Here is a 20,703-nt window from a genome sequence, read left to right on the forward strand (position 1 = left end):
AGATAGTATAGAATGTTAGCATAGTTTGTGATATGTCTAATATGTTTAGGGCAAAGAACATATGGGTTCCAACAGGTTCCTAGTTGAAAAAAGTTTTGAAGATTAAATTTGATGCCACAACTTTGGTGTGTCTCAGTTCTGTTTTGAAACAATTGTGGCATTATTAGCACCTTTATCACTATTTTTTTTTATGTTTTGTACCTGTGTCAGTCAGTCACTCAAGATTGGCGAATTCTTGTATTATGGTATATCTTGTGGAAAACTAGACTGAGTTATAGAGTTGCAGTAACTTTTTTTTTTCATTATTAGTATTGGAGAGTTAAAAAATATGGACAAATGCGTGCTTCTTTACACTAAATATCACTGTTAGAAATATCACTTGTTGTATCCGTAACCTCCTCTGTAAAATATACTATTATATTTAGATAAATGAAGGAGCAGTGTGTGGGCAACTGGGAATCCTTTTACGTATGCATAGGTTGATAAGGAATAACAAGGATCTACTATGACTCATTATGGTTTCATACCAATTGACATTGTAATACAACGCGTGTTTATGTGGTGTACTGCTGACTCTTAGTGTTACATGTTACTTTTAAGATTTACTTTATTATATTAATTTGTTTCCATTAGGTGTTTTGAACAAGTTTGTATATGAATATAAACGGCCAGGAGGAACGAATTTGAAACTGTATTGTTGGTATATGTTTTACAGGTGCTGAACCCAACGAACGTGACAATGTATTTGAGTCTCGAGATGACTTTGAGCAGAGAATAGTTGGTGGTTTTACTGGGAATGGCTCAAATGACAGTCCAAGTCAGCAGTCCTTCTTCAGAAGGCTTGATAGGGCTGAGAAGGCTCACAACAATTCTGATTTTGGCAGTTTTGGTGGCAGATTTAATTTGGATAACAGATCTGAAATTTTTGATGGTTTAGATGAGAGTTTTAACACCTTGTCTGATGGAATGGATGATAAGTTAAAGGAAGCTGCCACTTGCTATGATGCTCCTGAGATAGAAGAAGATATAGAGTATGAGTACAGGCCGGATGTGAACTGGAATAGAATCGGGGAGACCTATGAGCTCAAGGTATAAACCATAAACAAATGATTAGTTTCAAGATATACTCTTAAATTTTTTCCCAAAATCATATCAGTTTTTTTCCTAGGGGAAGTCCTTTTTTATCTTTTCCTTTCGTCTTATCTTTTTATTGATCATCCCTCCCCAACCTTTCGGAGCTCACACATGGAGTTGTGCTAGATGTAGTCATGCAGACAGCCATAGATTTGTAGAGATGCTAGATTTACTCTTTCAACGAAAACAGTTGCTTCTCTGCATAGCTTACAAGTGTGTATGTGTGCGCGTGCGCGCATGCAACTGACAAAAAAATCATTGAAATTGCTAGTCGCTTCTGGCCTTCCGTTGTGTATTGTCTATGAAAATACAACTTCGATACTGTTTCTCTTTATACAATTAAAAGCACTGACATTTGTATGCTGTCAAAATTGTACTGTTTCTTCTTTGGCATATAATTGTGAGCTTTACATCTTTACCTGGAGTTTTTCAATGCAGGATCTGAATATTAGAAAACCAGGGGTATGGGAACCTACTAAAAAGGAAGAATTCGAAACAACAACCGAGGAAGTTTTAAGAAAAGCCGATTTCAGGGTGAGCACATGGTCATTTATATTCACCACACTCGAGTTGTATATCAGATTTTGAGGTTTTGTTTTTGTTATTTTTCGTGGTATCGTTGTGAGCATGACAACACTAATCCTATAGAAGAATAATATTTGTCCGCGGTTTGAGGTCGGCTGCATCTTTTCCACATCTTATCTAAACCTTAGGTGATCTACTAGCTTTTCTCTTGAAGATGAAATTTCTATACTATTAAAGAAAGATGATGATGTTGTCCTTTAAGTATTATTTCTCATATCATGGTTTACATATGTTTTAATATATATGTTCCTCAAAATTTTATATTTGTATTCAATTTCTTTTAAGCATCTCACATGAATTGCCTTTCTTACTAATTAGTCATGATAACATATAAACAGAATGTGAGATTCCTTGCTAACTTCCTAACAGATGCTGGGATTATCATCAAGAGGAGCCAGGTAATTCTAAACTTCAAGTTGGGTTAAACACAAAAACCAGTAATGGGTGTGTGTAAATTTCATTTTCTTTTTTCATTTTATTGAGCAGACAAAAATTAGTGCCAAAGCGCAGCGGAAGGTGGCTAGAGAAATTAAAACAGCCCGAGCTTTTGGTTTAATGCCTTTCACTACAATGGGGACAAAGCACTTCAAATATGGAAAGACAATGGAGGATCTTGATGCTGATTACGAATTTGAGACATATGAAACCAATTACAACTTCGTTAATGAGGTAGCAAGCCAAGCTCTTCCTTGAAAGCACTTCCTTGAAGCTGACGAACTTTTGTGCTGTGCATTTGGCTTCCTCATACATTGTCCTTAATTACACACCTTTTTGGCCCCGGTAATATGCTCAACTGATGATGCTTAGAGTTGTACGCATCTTGGGTGTAAGATATTGACATCTACAAGTTCCTAGCTAGTTAAAGTTTTGCTAGTGTTTGATAATGCTTCATCAAAGAGCAAATTACTTTACATGTTTGGTCAGTTTGTTGCATTTTGATTTTATTTACTTCTCACGCGGTTATCTAGCATGTTAGAGCAACTCCAACAGTTTGGTCCAAATTTGGACCGATGAATAGTGTCGGTTCAAATTTGGACCTGCACTGTTCATCGGTCCAAATTTATCGGTCCAAATTCACCTAACAGTGACCTAAATCTCGGTCCAAATTTTGGACCGAGATTAAAATAATAGTTTTTAATGTATTTCTTTTAGTTTATTACATAAAGTTTTGATTTCGGGTATTTATAAATGCAATTAACCGATATTAGGATATTATTATTATTTATTTAAATAATAATTTAAATTAAAAAATATTTAAACGTAATTAAATAAATATCATTGCATTTCTTGAATTCAAATTATGAATACATTCAAACATTAAAATAAAGATTACAACACATAAAACTTAATTTGAAACACAACATAAATGAAAATGTTATGAGAATTAAATTATTAATTTAGTCCGATAAATTAAATCGACTTCCTCCAAGATAGTCAAAATATTGCCCGTAACTATTTAGGTTGTTTTGAGATCCTTGACCTTCATCTTCAAATCCTCGATTTTGAATGTAATGTTTTATTAACGGTTTTATTATAAAAATTATAACTAAATGTATTTACTATTTTTCATATATATTTGAAGTTTAATTAGAATTCTATTATTCATTTATTAACAATTTTAAAATAAAACAAGTAATTATTAATAATAATAAAATATAAAGATAATATCTTACATCATATAAAAATATTATATTTATTATTGTAAGACCTTAAAATAATTAAATAAACATTTTGAGATTTGGACCAAATTTAGACCGAAATTTAGACCGAAATTTAGACCAAACTATTGGAATTGGAGAATTTGGACCGAGATTCGGTCCAAATTTGGACCCAACTCTTGGAGCCCCTCTTGAGTTGCTCTTAGCATTGTTAATATTTTGTCTATGATTGAATATAGACATAATCTTAGTAATGGTGGAATTAAAGTACGCTTATTAATTGATCAGTAGAGAAATATTTATATGTTAATAAGAGTCCATTAGTATATTTCGATCAATATCAGATATAGAAATCAACATGTGAAACTACTAAAGTATCTTGCAAAAATTTAAAATGGCATTGTTTGTTAATTTGGAACTAGTGCTAAATTAACAAAAAATGCCATTTTAAATCAACAAAAAAATTGGTACTATTTTTTTATTGACAAATGCAGAAAGTTTTCAATAAATTGAATATAGTATAGGCGAGACAAACTCCCAACTGTCGATACAACCATTTGATAAAACAAACAACATATTAAAAATAATTAGATGATTTGTTTCCGTTTAACGCATAGAATTTAAAAATTCTTGAAATTTGTACTATTTCATTTCCTCATATCTTGGCCATGTTTAGGATTTGGAAAGATGCACATCATTTGCTAAACATGGCCTAGATACAAGGAAATGAAGTATAAAGCTCAGCGTCTAAAAGACACGAAACTAATTTGACCTAGTAAGAGGAAGTCAGCTATTCACCAGGTACATCTTCAGGTTGAGTACCTAAAAGACCAAACATTTATTTTACCCGATACGAGCAGGAAAACGCCCCCTTTCTAGAGAAACCCCAGTCCGTCCTATATAAGCCATCACATTTGTAAGTGTAAAATCAGTCCCCAACCTCCCAAATACCAATTTGCAAAATCAACATCACCTTGCAGCACAAACTGTTCAATTCAACAGTGAAATCTGGCGCATGTTAAAACATCCAAGCGAAGATGTCAACAAATAAGCCAAAGATTCCAATTTTTACTTTACTGTGTGCACCATGCAGAAAGTAAATTTATGCTTGGACACTTGAAAAGAAATTTGAAGGCGTGGATAAGTAATCTGCAACGGAACGAACAGCTGTAAACTAAATTATCAGTTCATCACACTTAAATTTAAGTCTAGCAGAAACTGAACCACATAAAGCATAGGACACGGAAGAAATAATGTAAAATTCTCATCAATATAAGGGTAGAGCAGAATAGCCGAGTTTGATCCACTAATACACCTCTATTGTTTCGCTTAACGCCAATAAGAGGTTGTGATAAACAATTAACTTCAGCTTCCCGCTAACCTATTAAGATTAAACCAACAAAGAGATAAAGATTAAGCCTTCCCTTTTCCACTCGCCCCGCGTTTGACGCATACACCATTCCTATCTCCACTCATCTGATTCTTCTTTGCAGCAACCATACAATGACCAGTCCGTGCACCTTTACCATTCATCTCTGTTTGGAGTTTGCGCCGTCTCATTCGGTTTTCTAACCGTATTCCTTTTAGAGCACGAACTCTCTGTTCAGTCTCCAGTGCTTGCGAGAAGTTCCAAATCCTAACAATGCCTTCTTCACCACCACAAACTATACGATCAGAACCAATATCCACAGAAAATAAATTGCAACCAAAACCATGTAACATTCTCTGTGGAGGTTCAACAATTTTTTTGTTTTCGTGGTTTAACCTTGAAATGCTTCCCGATGAATAATTCTTACTTTTCTTCAAAAGCTTTCTGACATCAATGAGCGAAAGTTTTCCATCACTTGAAGCTGAGACGAGCCATGGGAACTCAAATGCAAGAGAATAAACTGGACCAGTGTGAGGATTCCATTTTGCAACCTGTCGAACATTATTGCACGATTGGCTAGTAATTTCATACATTTTAATCACGCCATCTTCTCCTCCAGTAAAAAGAAGCTTCCCAGTATGGCTTCGAGCCAAAGCATAAGTGTTACCTGCATGGGCATCATTGATAATGACAACAGGAGTACCGCTAACAATGTCCCAAACATATAAATCTGATCCAGATGTGCTTGCCACAGTCGTAACATGAGGGGCAAGGCTCCAAACCCAGTCATTGTGCCTCAGGACTGTCAAACACTTCAAAGAAGATCGGTCCCAAACACGAATAGTCATATCCCATGAACCACTGAAGATCCTAGTAAAGTCAAGTTGAAGACATGTGATAGGCCCCTCATGTTCCCAAAGTCGAAATTCTGTATTTTGGTTTTCAGGACCACTAAGGTCAAACAAATGAGGGTGTCCTTCCTCTGCCCTCCAACAATGAACAAAACCATCAGTACCACCAGCCATCAACAGTTTAGTGTCAGCTGCAACAGCTCGAATAGTACAACCAAGTGCTCTCGAAGCTGATATAGCCGTACCTTCTTCCAAATCCCACATTCGAACAATGGAATCATAACCAGAAGTAAATATCAACTTCTTAGAATTCAAAACAAACACAGCACGAACCGGTTCTCTATGCCCATAAAGGCAATCAATACTATACCGTCCCAAGAATGTTTTACTCCTATGCTCTCTCTCGACAAACAATTCCTTCCACGACTTGTCATCAGAATAATCAACCCCCAAAGTAGTCGGGGCCACCGGCAATCCCCATCTCTCACAGTAAAACTCTTTCCAAACATGATGCTCTGCTGCAACCTTACAAAACGACGTCGAGACACAAGAAACAATACCGAGCTCCTTCGGATCAAGACAATTCAGTATCTCAGACACTAACGCCGGAGGAAGGTCAGTAATTGACCGACATGAATTAGCCAATGCCACATTAATCAAGGTAGATTTTCCCAATAACGAATTTTCCGCAATAACACCTATCTCATATACAGTTTTCTCAGACTCCTCAATTTCAAGTTTCGAATTCTTTTCCCTACCCGAAACAGCAACCGACTTAAAATCAACAATGTCTGTTTCACAAACTTTCGAAATATCAACTGAATTCTCTACAAAAATTATCTTTAAATCTTCTTGACATTCATAGGCCATAAAAAAAACTAACGGGCCTTCGAAAAATCGAATCTTGAGAGCACTAAAACTCAAGAACTCTAAAAAAGACAATACCTACAATATGAAACAGGCCAATCACACCCCCTTTATATATCAAACCCTAATAATTAAAAATCAACCCAAATTGAATTCTTGAATAAGCAGAAACCAAAAGAACTAAACTTTATGAACCTAAATCTAAAAAACCCTAAAAAATTGCAACGCAAAATTGAAAATCTATACACACAGATATGAAAAATATATAAATAAAGATGCAATTTTTGAGAAAGAAAAGAAAGAAATGTGAACGAGATTGAATTATAAGCAATTTACCTGGTAATGTAGATATTTGTGAATGAAAGAAGACTAAAATTTAGGGATTTGATTCACGAACATGGACATACGAGAGAGATGAAAAATCAATATTATTATTGGCTTAAATATCAAATTGGCCACTCAACTGAACGCCATATATCAGTTTAATCATCAAAGTTAACGGGGTATCATTTGAATCACTAAAGTCATAAGAAATATCATACAGATAACTCAAAATATGTGCTCGAGAACTAAAATTTATTTTATAGAGTTCTATATATTTTTCTTCAATCCTATTACAACCAAATGAAAATGTATGAATTTTAGTATTTTCTATAATATAATAAGATTTTTTTAAATTTATCTACTATTTATTTTTAATTTTTTAGTCATTTTCTTTATTTAAATAAAAATAATTAGTAGATAAATTTTTAAAAATCTCAAAAAATCATATAAAATACTATGAATTCATAACTTTTCATTTGGTTCTAATAAGATTTTAAAAAAAATGTTTAGAACTCCATAAAATAAATTTTAATTCTCGAGCACATATTTTGAGATATCTGTTTGATATTTATTATTACTTTAGTGATCCAAATGATACCCCGTTAAATTTGATGATTAAACTGATATATGACCTTCAGTCGAGTGACCACTTTGATATTTAACCCTATTATTATTTCGAAAAAAAAATCAATATTGTAAATAGATATTTTGATAAATCTAAATTTATTGGAAAGTTAGGTAAACTTAATTAACTTTTGAATTTATTATTGTTTTTATATTTTTTAAGCTAATTGTTATCCGATTATGTCATAAAATATTGCATTTTATATATTTATAATTTTTATGTACTTTCGGCAAAAATGGTCATATAAATCTTAACAAATTACAAATCAAACCAAACTAATCAAACCAAACCAAACCAAATATATCAGGTATATCTTATTTTTGTCTTCCCGTCATTTATAAGAATTAAGAGACTGTTTTACGAAAAACTTCCCACTTGTGTGTATGTTACAATATATAAAAAGTGTAAAATCTTTAACTAAAATAAAATAAAATTTGGTGACATAATTTAAAAAAATAGGTCGAGACAACCTGAGCCTATGACATTTGTTGTTGGAGGATTTTGATAACAACACGTTTATCGGAGATTTGTTGGATTTATTGAGATGGTGTGTTTAATCGATGGTTTTTTCGTGATGATTGGTGGCTGAATCCGAGGGTTTGTGGATTATTGCTAGCCCGTATTAGCATATATCCCCCTTTTACTGCCTACATATCCTCTTCTAAAGAAATCAAACCATTTACGTAATTCTGAGATCCATGACTTCTTCCTTGATAAACCAAACCAGTTCACACAATTAATTCAACTGTTTCCAAGTGAGCTTTTAGTGTCCTAGCTCAGATGGACACCAAAAGTCCATGTTAATCCATAATTCCGTGTACATATCCATTAAACCGTGTAATTATCCTTTAATTGTAAGTGTTTATCACGTTTTAAGTGATAGAAACCGATTAGGAAGTTATTCCATGAAGATAAGAGATGTTCTCCCTAATTATAGGAGGTACAGTCAAAGTTGAATACTGATTTTTCCAGTAGAGGTACGCTGATGCTCCTGCATCAGTACCTCTTTATCCAGTACAACCTTCCTAGTGCTTCCAGCACCTCACCTGTCCATTAAGGACTACTACTGATGTCACATGTTATAACCATTCTTGCATACTCAAAACCAGATGAACCTCTCTTAGCTAGCTTCAGCTTCCTAAGGTACTCTACACTTTAGTATAAGCACCTCCAAAATCATTAATTCTTGGACCAAACTTGCACCAAACCACATCCTAATTCATGGCAACTGAGTCTAATCTCTTTATGGGCCTTAAATTAAGTCCATGTAAGATTTTGGGCACAAAACATTATTCACATAGGACTTACATAATTTCAAATTCATTTAATATTTCTCAAATACCTGGACATAATTTCCATGAGGAAGAAGATAACTGCTTTGAAAATTGAAAAATGAACTTGGACATATACTAAAACGATCTCGTTTTCCAATATTGCCTCAACTACCATTAAGCAAATCAACATCTCTTCGGAAATGACAAAAAATTGTGGAAGAATAATAATAAACCAAGAATCCCAAGCACTTCAAGACGTATTCTACAAGTTTCCGTAAATGAAAATAAAGAAAAGTTTTTATGGTCATTTCTCTAAGATTGGTATATTTGAAAAAAATTAATGATATGTCAGGAAATGATGATTGAATCCAGAGAAAATAATTGGTAATCCTCATGAAGGAAACCAAAGAAATTGGTATAGTACAATGAACATATGAGTATGATTCAATTTTTTGGCTATTGGTGAATGTACAGGAAGACAAGAATTGACAATTTAGAAAAAGCATATGATGAAGATGATAAATGTACGTTTTCCTATAATAACAATTTGTTGTCAAATTTTAAAATTATTTTTTCAAATGACTAATAGTCGAAGGAGCGATGACAGTCTTGACGTTCTATTAGTCAATCTCACTCACTTTGACATACTTTTTGCATGATGGTCAACCAGTAAAAAGGCATAGTCCTAATTCGCTATTGAATATAATATAAATAATGCGACTCTTGGCAAGTTAATTCATAAATTTTTTGTGTTTATATTTAACAATGTTCTTTATCTTGGCTACTAAGTTATATAATATTAATATTTGAAATTTCTTAATAACAAAATTTTGAATGAAAACATGTGCAAGTAAATATTTTATTAATAAAAAATAAGTTAAGAGCCATTGGCTCTTAAAATAGAGGAGAGAGAAAAGACTATTAAGTGTCACTGAGAGCGTTATTGGAGCTTTATTTCTTTCCATACTCTTTATATTTTGATTTAAGAGCTTGTTTATAGAGTTTATTGGAGATGATCTTAAGCCATTATATGTTATGTATGCGCTTTTCGATATGAATTTTTTTTAATTATTTTTAATTGACCCAAAATCGATCTATCTAGTCATGAACGAGTTAAAGACATATTATTTTATGGAACCATACTTTGGTCTCCATTTTGATGAAGTTAAATATTATAACTAATTATACATTATAAAAAATAATCAATCTAATAACAAATTGTTTTTTTTTCTATAATTTTTTTTAACTAATATTAACATGTACTACACAATTTACATTCCCCAACTTATAATTGTGCAATGTATACGTATTTGACACTTTTGTAACCCTCATGTAATCGAGTTTAGGACCAAAATAATATAAGGGGTCACTACGTTATTGATGTGTAAAATACAAGAGGGGAGACCCATATATATAGGGAAAATATGAGGATTTGGGTCTTAGAATACAAGTAGGATTCTTAAAGTAAATACTTCTTCTTCTCCAATAAGGATTCTATTTATCTTTCAATTCCCTTGACTTTTAGAATAGTCCACCTCCTTCCTTATTTGCTCATTTTCCAACTCAAATTCTGATTTTAATTATTTTCCTACAAAACAAAGTAAAACAATTTATTTATTAATAAAATTACAAAAACGAACATAAAATAGGTATTAATAATATGCAATAATATGGACCTATCAAATGCCCCCATTTCTATCTTTTGCTCATCCTCGAGAAAAATCAAAAAGAAAAATGCTAACTAAGAAAAGTTCTATGCTCCTATTCGTAGGCGTGACGAGAAATTTTAGGTTTACCAACCCGTTAAACTCATAGACGATCTCTACAAGAGCAGTGTTGTCTCCTAAGGGTTTACAGAAGATATAACCATAAAATCTGTGAAATACTCTAGCAAGTGTCCAAACTCTATCAACAATAACATTCATCGGTGTCAACACAAGAATTTTTAGGAAAATACATGTCTTTAAGACTCTTCTAATTATAGCCAAGATGTAGGTATCAATAGTTCACTTATATCGACTCTGAACGTTTACAAAAAATCCCAAAGTGTGTCGTGAAAATAGGTCTATGAAGAATCAATTGAGTACGTACATTTCCTCTTTTTCAACCAATATTGAACGGACCCAATCTCTATCAAAACAAGTATCTAGCCAAAATTCACAGTTATTTTTCTTTCTTATTTTTTCTTTTTTTTAATTGACTGTGCAATGTCCGTTTTCTTAGGCTTTCTATGTTATCCATGTAGCGAGCTTTGGGCCAATGACTCCCAAACCAGATGGTCTTAGGGCACTAGGTTTTGAAATACCCCTACGAACTTAATTACTCGAGTAACAAAGGCCACAAAACAAGACTAGTCAATTATACTACTTGTGCCCATCATCTCAATTTTTTTCTTTTTTTTCTATTTGTGAGGAATATTGGGTATTGAAGTAGTTTATTCAAGCATCTTTTTTTTTTGCTTTTTCTTTTCTTTCTTTTTTCTCCGCAAAAATTTGATTCGACATTGTTTCAACATGTGGGCTTTGTCTCAGATATCGAAAACTTCCATAAACAATCTTTCCTACAAAGACCTTGTGCAAATATGCCATCTTGGACTCTTAAGCAAAAATTCGTTCGACACAAGTTTCATGAAGACAACCTTACTCAACTACGTTCAAATCATCTCAAGGAATTATATATATAAGTTTTGAAAAACTGCTAACACCAACTAGTATTAAAGTTCAAGAGTGGACTGGACAACTTAGCTAAAATATCTCTGATTTTTTTTTGGATTTTTTTCATTTTTTTCAAAATTTTTTGGATCTTTTATATATATGTAAGTACTACTAAACCCATCCCCCATACCTAAATTATGCATTTTCCTCAATGAATGCAAATGAGAGAAAAATGATAAAGTAAAAGGACGAGAATACCTGATAAGGGCATGATGAAGAATCACAATTACCTATAACACACACACACACACATTCACACACATTCACTCACACATACATAATTACTCCCCCATACCTACACTTTATTATGGGAGACACATAAAAAAATTATTTATTAACCAATACTAAAACGTGGGAAAACTAACTTCGTAACACAATCAATACATATATGAAACCCAACCAAAATAGCAACATTATCCACTAGAGAGATTAGATCATACATCAAAATAAAACTCATAGCACTATCAAAACTCATAGACCAATTAGACGCTTCTTTATGTTGTTTAAGAAAATTAATGACTTGAAATTCTTGGTTATGTACTTTGCTACTAGAAATAAGAACATGATGAGTTTTATTATTAACTACCAAAGACTGTTCAAGAGTGGAAAATGAATGAATAGGATCGAGTGTGGGTGGCTCACCAACAGAAGTCTTAACAACGGTCTTAGGATCAAAATAACTAGCCTCAAGTTGGGTTTCATGATTAGAACAAATGGCATTTAATTCCTCAAACATCTCATCATAAGTGAAATTCTTATATAACTCATGAAGTTCTCTATTGCTTTCATACTCACGCGAAACATCTTCCTCAAGAAGAGACTCAATTGCATTATCCTCAAGATTTGACCAAGACACGACCTTATTTATCAAATTAACTCCTACAGGTTGTTCAAAAAGCTCATTAGGTTGATTTCCTACATTAAAGATATTCAGATCTATCGACATGTTTCAAAATGGAGTTTTATCGAACCATTTCTACAGTTAATCAAAGCATTAGAGGTGGAAAGAAAAGGCCTTCCTAAAATGATAGGGATTTGATTTTTGAGATTTTTGACTGGTTCGGTTTCTAGAACAATAAAATCAATGGGGAAGATAAAATTTCTGATCTTAATCAACACATCTTCAACTATACCCTTAGGAGTTTTAACAAAATGATCAGCTAATTGAAGAGTAATACTGGTCTTTTTAAGTTCACCTAAGCCCGAGGCTTGATAGACAGATTATGGAAGAAGATTCACACTAGCTCCTAAATCGAGTAAAGCTTTATCAATGAGGGTATTACCTATGACACAAGAGATGGTAGGACAACCAGGATCCTCATTCTTCACAGGGATTTGATTTGACAAGATAGAACCAACATGAGAGGTTAGGAAAGCTTTCTTAGGAATATGAGTGGTTCTTTTATGAGTACACAAATCTTTTAGACACTTAGCATAAGAGGGAACTTGTTGAATTTCATCTAAAAGAGGAATGTTGATCTTGACTTGCTTGAAGACTTCTAAAATCTTATCTAACTGAGCAGATTGTTTGTTTGAGATAAGTCTTTGAGGAAATAGAGCTTTTGGCTTAAAGACTTTTTTACTAGACACATCAGAGTGGGATATGGGTTTTGAATGTGGTTCTTTGGATGGTGATGACTCATTAGATTCTAAAGTTTTAGGATTTGAAGATTGTGGAAGACTAGGATTCAAGAGTAGAGGATTTGGTTCAGATGTTAGTTTATCTTCCTGATGAGTATTAATACCAGCATGATTGTTGAATTGATTGCCAGCCCTTAGAGAGATGACGGAGTTCACATTTTCATGAGACCTTTGATTTGGATGAAATTTAGGATTAGCCTCGGGCTGACTAGGAAAATGATTTTTCTCTCTCTCACTGATTATGTTTGCCAATTGACTAACTTGGACCTCTAGCTTAGATATGGCTTGTGTGTTTGAATTTAGCAACTACCTATCTTGGGTCATAGCTTGCATGAAAGATTGTTGAGATTTAAGTAAAGCCTCCATACTTTTTTCAATGGAATTCAATTTCTTATCAGATTCACTAAAACCAGGAGGGTTTAAGGGGACTGAGTTAGGATAATGACCAAGATTTTGAGGAGGATATGTGTTGGGATTTTGAGTTGGGTATGGACCAGGATTGGGATTTTGAAAAGCAGGTTGAGAATTTTGATTAAACTGATTGTATTGACCCTGGTTCAATGAGAAATTTGGGTGATTCTTCCAACCAGGATTGTATGTGGGTGCATATGGATCATTCCTAACTCTAGGTTGAAACATAGCAGTGACTTGTTCACTTTCATGGCAATTGTCTATTACATGATTAGGAGAACTACAGTTTGAACATATAGAAAATTGAGAAGACACATTGTTGGTTTCTAAGGCTTCTAGAAGTTTAGTGAGTGTAGCTAACTTAGCTTCGGTTGCAATAGAATTACTAACTACGTGTAAGCCCTTAGATCTTTCAGGTTCCGGATTAGGTTCCCTAGTTGACTCCCAATATATTGTTTTTTTAGCTAACTCCTCAAAATATTGCCAAGCTTCTTCCTCAATTTTATCCATAAATTTACCTTGGCACATAGACTCTAACAAAGCAGTGGTTTGACTGTCTAAGGCTTCATAAAGAATTTTACAAAGTCTCCATTTTTCTATACCATGTTGAGGACACTTAGACAAAAGCTTTTTAAATCTATCAAAATACTTCCAAAAAGACTAATTTCGATTTTGTTGAAATTGGTTAATTTCATTCCTAAATCTGTTTGCCTTATGGTTTGGAAAATATTTTTTAAGAAAGATAGACACAAATTCATCCCACGTGGAAATAAAATTAACGGGTAGACTATACAACCATTGTTTAGCCTCTTCTTTTAAAGCAAAGTTAATGAGTCTGAACCTAATGGAGTCTGAGCTAAGTTGTTGAAGTTTTTGTAAAACACATACTTTCTCAAATTCTCGAATGAAAAGATATGGATCCTCTCCCTCTACCTCAGAAAACCTAGGTAACATGCTAATGTGGTGATGTTTAATTTCAAAATTATTCGCGGTTACTTCAGGTAGGACTATGCATGAGGGTTCAGCGGAACGAGCGGGATAACAACGGTTTTTAAGTGAGACATCCATGATTACAGGTGGAATTTCTACTTCTTCTTTTGACTCAATTTTTGTGGGTGAAGAGAAGTCGAGTTGCCTTACTACTTTAGGATATGAAATGTTAGAGTGTCTTATCAATCTAGATGAATGGTCTCGAACCCAATTACTTTGCATATAAAACAAGTATTCACGTAGCAGACAAAAGCTATAAGTAAACACCCAAAAAATTGGAAAATCAAAAAGAAAATCTTAAATCTATGGGTAATCCTAAAAAAAATCTAGAGAGCTTCTAACTTATGGACCACCAAAAAGTCTATAAATCTAGATTTATTCAAACCGATTGGCCAAGTAAGCGGGGGCACTTCCTTGTAAACAAGGTGCTGAATTAGAGAACCGCTAGCCTAGTCACCGATCCAAATTGGCCAGGTAAGTGATACACTTTCCTTGTCACCAAAAGTTCGAATAATTCCAAATTTACTTCCTCTTTTAGGTGCCTTCCTAATTGAGCTCGAAATCCTAGGGGCCAACGTCTACATAATTTTATTAAGGTGGGTGAATGCAAGATGAAAGAATTAGTGATTTGTGGGCCAAGGAAAGGGTGATGAAATCCCTCACCTTATCTTGTAATGGGGTGGCGCCCCTAAGATTGATTAGATGATGCAGCACACAAAGAACAAGATAATAAACACTTATGGATGCACTACACTACGTGTATTATTCTAAATTGTACATACCTCTTTCCTCCAGCAATCACCATAATTGTATAAGATGGAAAACAATAAATAAAAAAAGAAAATCTAGATGATGTGATCCCACGTGAGAGAATGAATGATGCAACAAATTGGTTTTTAACAATTAACTAACTAATATTTTTGAATTTTTTAAATATTTTTTTTTTGGAGTTTTCAATAATAAAAGTGAGAAGAAAAAAAATAGAGAGGTGATACGGAATACCGAAAAGTGCTTTCAAAAATTCCAAAAGAGATGGCGAGACCTCCTAGCGATCTTCTTGTCCAAACTTTCCTCCGCTTCACGATTCCCTAAAAAAATAAAGAGAAAACAAAAAAAAAACTAGTCCAAAAAATTAAATATCAAGGAGTGAAAATTAACAATAGTCCCCGGCAGCGGCGCCAAAAACTTGATGTGTAAGATATAAGAGGGGATACCTATATATCACTACAAGAATAATGTCAATAGACATCACACATTAGACATCGGTTAACTTTGCCACTGATGTTAAAAAAAGTATTGACATCACCTCGTATTTTTGTGATGTCTTTGTTCTTTGTAGACATTGGTTATAATTAAACCGATGTCTAAAATTCACCAAAAAAAAAAATTCGCGCCCACCTTTTCTTTCCCCCGTTAGTGAAATTTTCATTCATATTTTAGTTCTACATTCCCCCCAATCCCAAAATTCCCCCCCCCTTCTACATTCCCCCCAATCCCAAAATTCTCACCCTCTCCCATCTCTCTCTCCCATCCCTCTCTCTCCCCTTCTCTCTCTCATGAATTTGAATAGATATATAGGTGGTGAAATGGCGCTGGTTTCATCGAATTCAAAAGATTCATCTTCACTTCCTTCTGGATCCAGAGAATCCAGTTACTACCGCAAACAGAAATCTCTTGGTCTCTTATGCTCAAAGTAATCTCTCTCCCACCTCCCTTTGTATACACAACATCCTTAATTTAATTCTATATGCATCTGTTTTTTTTTAAATTTTATTATAGTTTCTTGATGATGCTGTTGCCCGTCTAGGTATTCTTCCTGATACCCCCTTTCTTTATTTTATTTCTCGATTTAATTTTTATTAAATTAATTTAGAATAATTTTTTTGATTTTTTACTTTAATTGGAGAGGTCTTGTGTGTTGAATTGTGTAATTCTTGTTTATATGTGAATTGTAATGAATATCGTGTTGATTTTTTTTGTAATTGGTTTAATTTTAGGTGTTGAGAAGCGAAGGTCTATGGTATTATTAATGTTCTTGAAAGCATTGGTGTAAGATATATAGTTCCTCGCCTTTTCTTCCATTTATATTATTTGGTTTAGGGGAATTTTCTGATTTTGATATTGATATGCAGCTTCTTACCAAGAAGACCAAAAATCGTTATTCATGGAAAGGGTTTGGAATCATTCCAAAAACTCTACAGCTGCTTAAGGTGTTTACTTTATCCAACTTGTGCTTTTATAAAGAACTTGATTATTGAAATTGGTCGAATATCCTTTGATTGTATACTTATATGTAATAACGCGGTTTGTATTTTAGGCGGATGAAGTCTCCAACCCAACCAAAGAGCAACTGGTTGATGTAGTTCAGAGGCATTTCATGATGATGGTAATTTATGCATTTTCTGTAATAATCTTTTTAAATTACGAACTTGTTAACTGTCATTATATAAATAATATAAATATTGTCCCAAAACTCTCCTCATGTTTAAGAGTGTTGAGATTTAGACCAGTCATAAGATTGTTCCGGCAACTGATATATAGTGTATGCTTGATTTTTCTAACCAAATAATAACTTGTTAGTTACTTCTACTCTTAGTATATTAGTTTTGGCTTTCTGCCTTTTAAAGTTCTAGTAATATACTACATATATGTATTGACTTTAAACAATTTATATGTTGTTGGTGAAGCAATTGGACGAGTTGCAAGTCATACCGGGGTTTGTGCACTCTGCTAAGCGATTGAAGATGGTGTGTAAATGACAACTAATATTGTCTCTTCCAGTAAAAAACTTGGGTTTGTTTACAAGATTTGAATACAGGAAGCTCCAAATATCTTGACGATAGTCCTAAAGAGATTTCAAGTAATTGTTGTCTAAGCAACAAGCGTTAAAATACTCATGTACTGATCCTTAAATCCCTTGTTCTACACGTTGAGTTTGAGGTTTAGCCATAAAGATCCAGATTTTTGTCCACCAAAAAAAGCAGTTTGGTAGGTTTAGCGTGTAATATAAGCAGCTTACTATTTAAGGTGTCCTTAGTGATACCCATTGGCAATTTTTTTTTGGTAAGAGCAGTTCAACATTTTAGTTATTATCTTTATCCATTGTTTAATCAACATGGTAGCCTAAATATATTGTGAAGCCATTAAGGCTAACATTCTATTTAAATTCCCTACTAACTGGTCTAGTTGCAGAGCTATTGCTTCTTTCTGTTTAAATTTGTTGAGTTTCTCTATTCTTTAATAGTCTATTCAGAATCATGATTTTGCTTTCTCAGGAAGGAAATTATGGAAAGATAAACAAGTGTATTACTTTCCCAGAGATGTTGGATTTGATTTCGTTTATGACTGTAGCAGATGATATTACATTACCTATAGATATGCTTAATGCATCTTTCTCCGGGCATTACATTACCTACTTAATGTAAGGTCAATTTTTTTCCCAATACTGTGAATCTTTGACGCAACAGTTCTCCAGTATCAGAATCAGAAACTTGTTCAGCAGTTAGACGTGCAGAAGTATGAGTTGCACAATCTTGAAGGCAGAATAAGAGAACTTAAGACAAACAGTCCACATATGATGAGATATTAATCACAGAGAACCAACAATGGAATCAGGTTGCTTCATCTTTTGCACGTCTCATTATTCTGCTGTCACTATATAATTTATGTTATTATTATTTTAACTATTTTCCTTGCTCTTCTGATGTAGTTGGTTGATGATTTTATTTTTCTTGGCGCATGTGTTGGGGCTGGAAAAAGTACAATACAGATGTTGGATCGTGCATAACGTGTGAGAGGTTTTTAACGATATTAGTTTACTTTGCATAATACTGGTGATCCCATAAATGCATTGATTAATTGTATCTTATCTGTAATTTAGGTTCAGTTCCATCATGTCTTGCAGAGGAGATGTTTCTTTGTAGAATATTAGAATTGAGTTGTGGAAAGAAACAAAGCTGAAAGCATAAGGCAGGTTTTGCATGGGAAGCCATCCGGAGAAGGTCGGGAAACTTGCCTATTATTAAGTAATACTATATATAAACATCGCTTATTATTATTATTCGCTAGATTATGGAACTCCTCTTGCTGCTTTCCGGCTATCTGCTCTATTACAATCTTAGATATTGTTGTTCTTTATAACCATTTAACATTGACAATGTGCTCTGTTACAATCTGGAGTATGCAAATACTGTTGTGCAGTTGTCTAAGATTGACAATATGATGAAAGAGGAGGCTAATAATCTGCATGAGGTGATTGAAATTCTACATTTGAAGCATAAAGAATATGCTGAAGATATGCAAGGCAATTGGTTCAGGATAGATGACACTGAGGTAATGAGTCTCTTCTGAATGGATCATATATTCACAGTATTGGAAAAAAAATTGATCTTATCCCTTGTTTATCATTCATGACTAACTGTTGCAATATTTTTTGATAAAAGTCGGTTATTTTCTATCTTTATACATATAAAGAACATTAATAGATTTTAAAAACATGTAATTTTTAGATTTTTTATTCACAAGTAGGTGGTTGTATCTTCTTCGTGAGTGTAAATTGGGTATAACAATGATAGCATGTCAATAGACAAGTTTATAGGAATGTTTATTAGTTGATACGAAAAGAGTGAATATTGTGAGGATTCAAATCATGTTCCATTTTTTGAACTTGTAAGTTTGTGATTTTTTTCTTAATGTAGTGTACTATACATGATTATAAAAGATCATAAAGTAATGTACTTCAGAACTATATTAGAGCTCACTACAGAACAGTACATTAGAAGGGTTTACTTGATATTCAATAATCATAATACTGAAATCTCAAGCTGCATAAAATTTCAGTGGTACTTTTTGTTTGGAAAGTAACTCTTAACTGTCACCCAACTCACGTCTTTTAAACTTACTGCTTTTAGGAAAATTAGATTGTAGTGCTGTAAAGTTTATAAATTTCTGTTTCCTCTTACCCTTTTGTTATCGTGCAGGTTGAATCTCCCTTTCCACCTTTTGATAAGATAGGCATCAACTCAGTACAGAGGGAGGTTGAAGAAATTATTCTCGATATTTATGTTAGCAGGGATGACTTAGCAAACATATAACAATAGTTTGGTTTTGAACGATTCTGTAATAAAATTAGATACTTGATATTTATGTTGCTGAATATAAGTGTTTAGTTAGTTCATTATTTAAATACTTTCAATAAATAAATACTGATATCAAAAAAATAATTGTACATCACTTTTAATATATAAATATTGATGTCTCAAATGCAATTGTACATCAGTTTTAGTAAAGAAAAACTGATGTCAAAAAAGTTGATATACATTGCTTTTTCCTAAAAAATCGATGTCAAAGACTAACATGTTCAACTCTAAAAGGAACATAGACATCACTTTGTTTGGGATACAACTGATGTCTAAGTGCCAACATAGACATCACCTTTTACTAAATAAATCGATGTTTAATATCAGATTTTACATCACCTATATAAAAATATTCGATGTCTATGTGGAAAAAAACATAGCCCATTATATGTTTAATTTGTTGTAATAGGTGTAATTTATTTATTAAATTATTTATTTCTAACATTTTTTTGTAAAAAATAATGCATGGACATCACTTTTTTTCCCAGAAATGATGTCTAATTAAGTAAAGACATCGGGTTATGGCCGATGTGTAGAATAGACATCACCGACATCAACATCGGTTGCCAAACAACATAGACATCGGCCAAAAACCGATGTCTATGGGCATTTTTCTTGTAGTGTATATAGGGAAAATATGAGGGTTTGGGTCTTGGAATACAAGTAGGATTCTTAAAGTAAATCCTTCTTCTTCTCCAATAAGGATTCTATTTATCTTCCAATTCCCTTGACTTCTAGAATAGTCCACCTCCTTCCTTATTTGCTCCTTTTCCAACTCAATTCTGATTTTATTTATTTTTCTACAAAACAAAGTAAAACAATTTATTTATTAATAAAATTACGAAAATGGACATGAAATAGGTATTAATAATATGCAATAATATTGGACCTATCAGTTATCCTCTTAAACATATTGTCACTAGCCATTCAAAGGCATGTTTTGATTTTTTTTACTTTTATGCCTCTTTTTCCAGAGGGTACAAGTCCCAATCTTCTTTCAACACCATTGGTGCCGCTATGACGTTGGATCACGAAATTCATTTTATTCTATAATATCCTACCATGGCAATAAATTGTGAATGTTTCAATCTCAGTATTAGACGTGTCACCCCGATTCATTTC

At 33.2% G+C, this 20,703-nt stretch overlaps 2 protein-coding genes and 1 long non-coding RNA gene across 4 annotated transcripts in view; 2 read left to right on the forward strand and 1 right to left on the reverse strand.

Moving 5' to 3' along the window:
• The window catches only part of LOC141687030 (uncharacterized), a 76,366-nt gene extending 73,736 nt beyond the window's left edge, over nt 1-2,630 (forward strand). For both annotated transcript variants that reach the window (XM_074492167.1, XM_074492166.1), the window contains exons 3-6: nt 716-1,089; nt 1,573-1,668; nt 2,058-2,117; nt 2,206-2,630. In XM_074492167.1, coding sequence (XP_074348268.1) covers nt 716-1,089; nt 1,573-1,668; nt 2,058-2,117; nt 2,206-2,412 — 737 coding nt within the window. In that variant the 3' untranslated portion in view covers nt 2,413-2,630. The remainder of the gene's footprint in view (nt 1-715; nt 1,090-1,572; nt 1,669-2,057; nt 2,118-2,205) is intronic.
• Nucleotides 2,631-4,527: 1,897 nt separating this feature from the next.
• LOC141684299 (F-box/WD-40 repeat-containing protein At5g21040) lies at nt 4,528-6,896 on the reverse strand. Its single transcript, XM_074489214.1, has 2 exons — nt 6,801-6,896; nt 4,528-6,542 (listed from the first exon to the last, which is right to left on the reverse strand). The coding sequence occupies exon 2, from the start codon at nt 6,465-6,467 to the stop codon at nt 4,791-4,793; it is 1,677 nt and encodes a 558-aa protein (XP_074345315.1). The 5' UTR covers nt 6,468-6,542; nt 6,801-6,896; the 3' UTR covers nt 4,528-4,790.
• A 9,542-nt stretch (nt 6,897-16,438) lies between these two features.
• Nucleotides 16,439-17,286, forward strand: LOC141683694 (uncharacterized). Its single transcript, XR_012560408.1, has 4 exons — nt 16,439-16,492; nt 16,576-16,653; nt 16,761-16,829; nt 17,131-17,286. It is a non-coding gene; the product is annotated as an uncharacterized LOC141683694 (long non-coding RNA).
• The last annotated feature ends 3,417 nt before the right edge of the window (nt 17,287-20,703 follow it).

Source organism: Apium graveolens, chromosome 9, assembly GCF_009905375.1.
Source record: "Apium graveolens cultivar Ventura chromosome 9, ASM990537v1, whole genome shotgun sequence".
Taxonomy (NCBI): Eukaryota; Viridiplantae; Streptophyta; class Magnoliopsida; order Apiales; family Apiaceae; genus Apium; species Apium graveolens.

Bases quoted from the DNA above. Each gene is read 5' to 3' on its own strand.
- LOC141684299 (XM_074489214.1), bottom strand. From the start codon at position 6,467: ATGGCCTATGAATGTCAAGAAGATTTAAAGATAATTTTTGTAGAGAAT.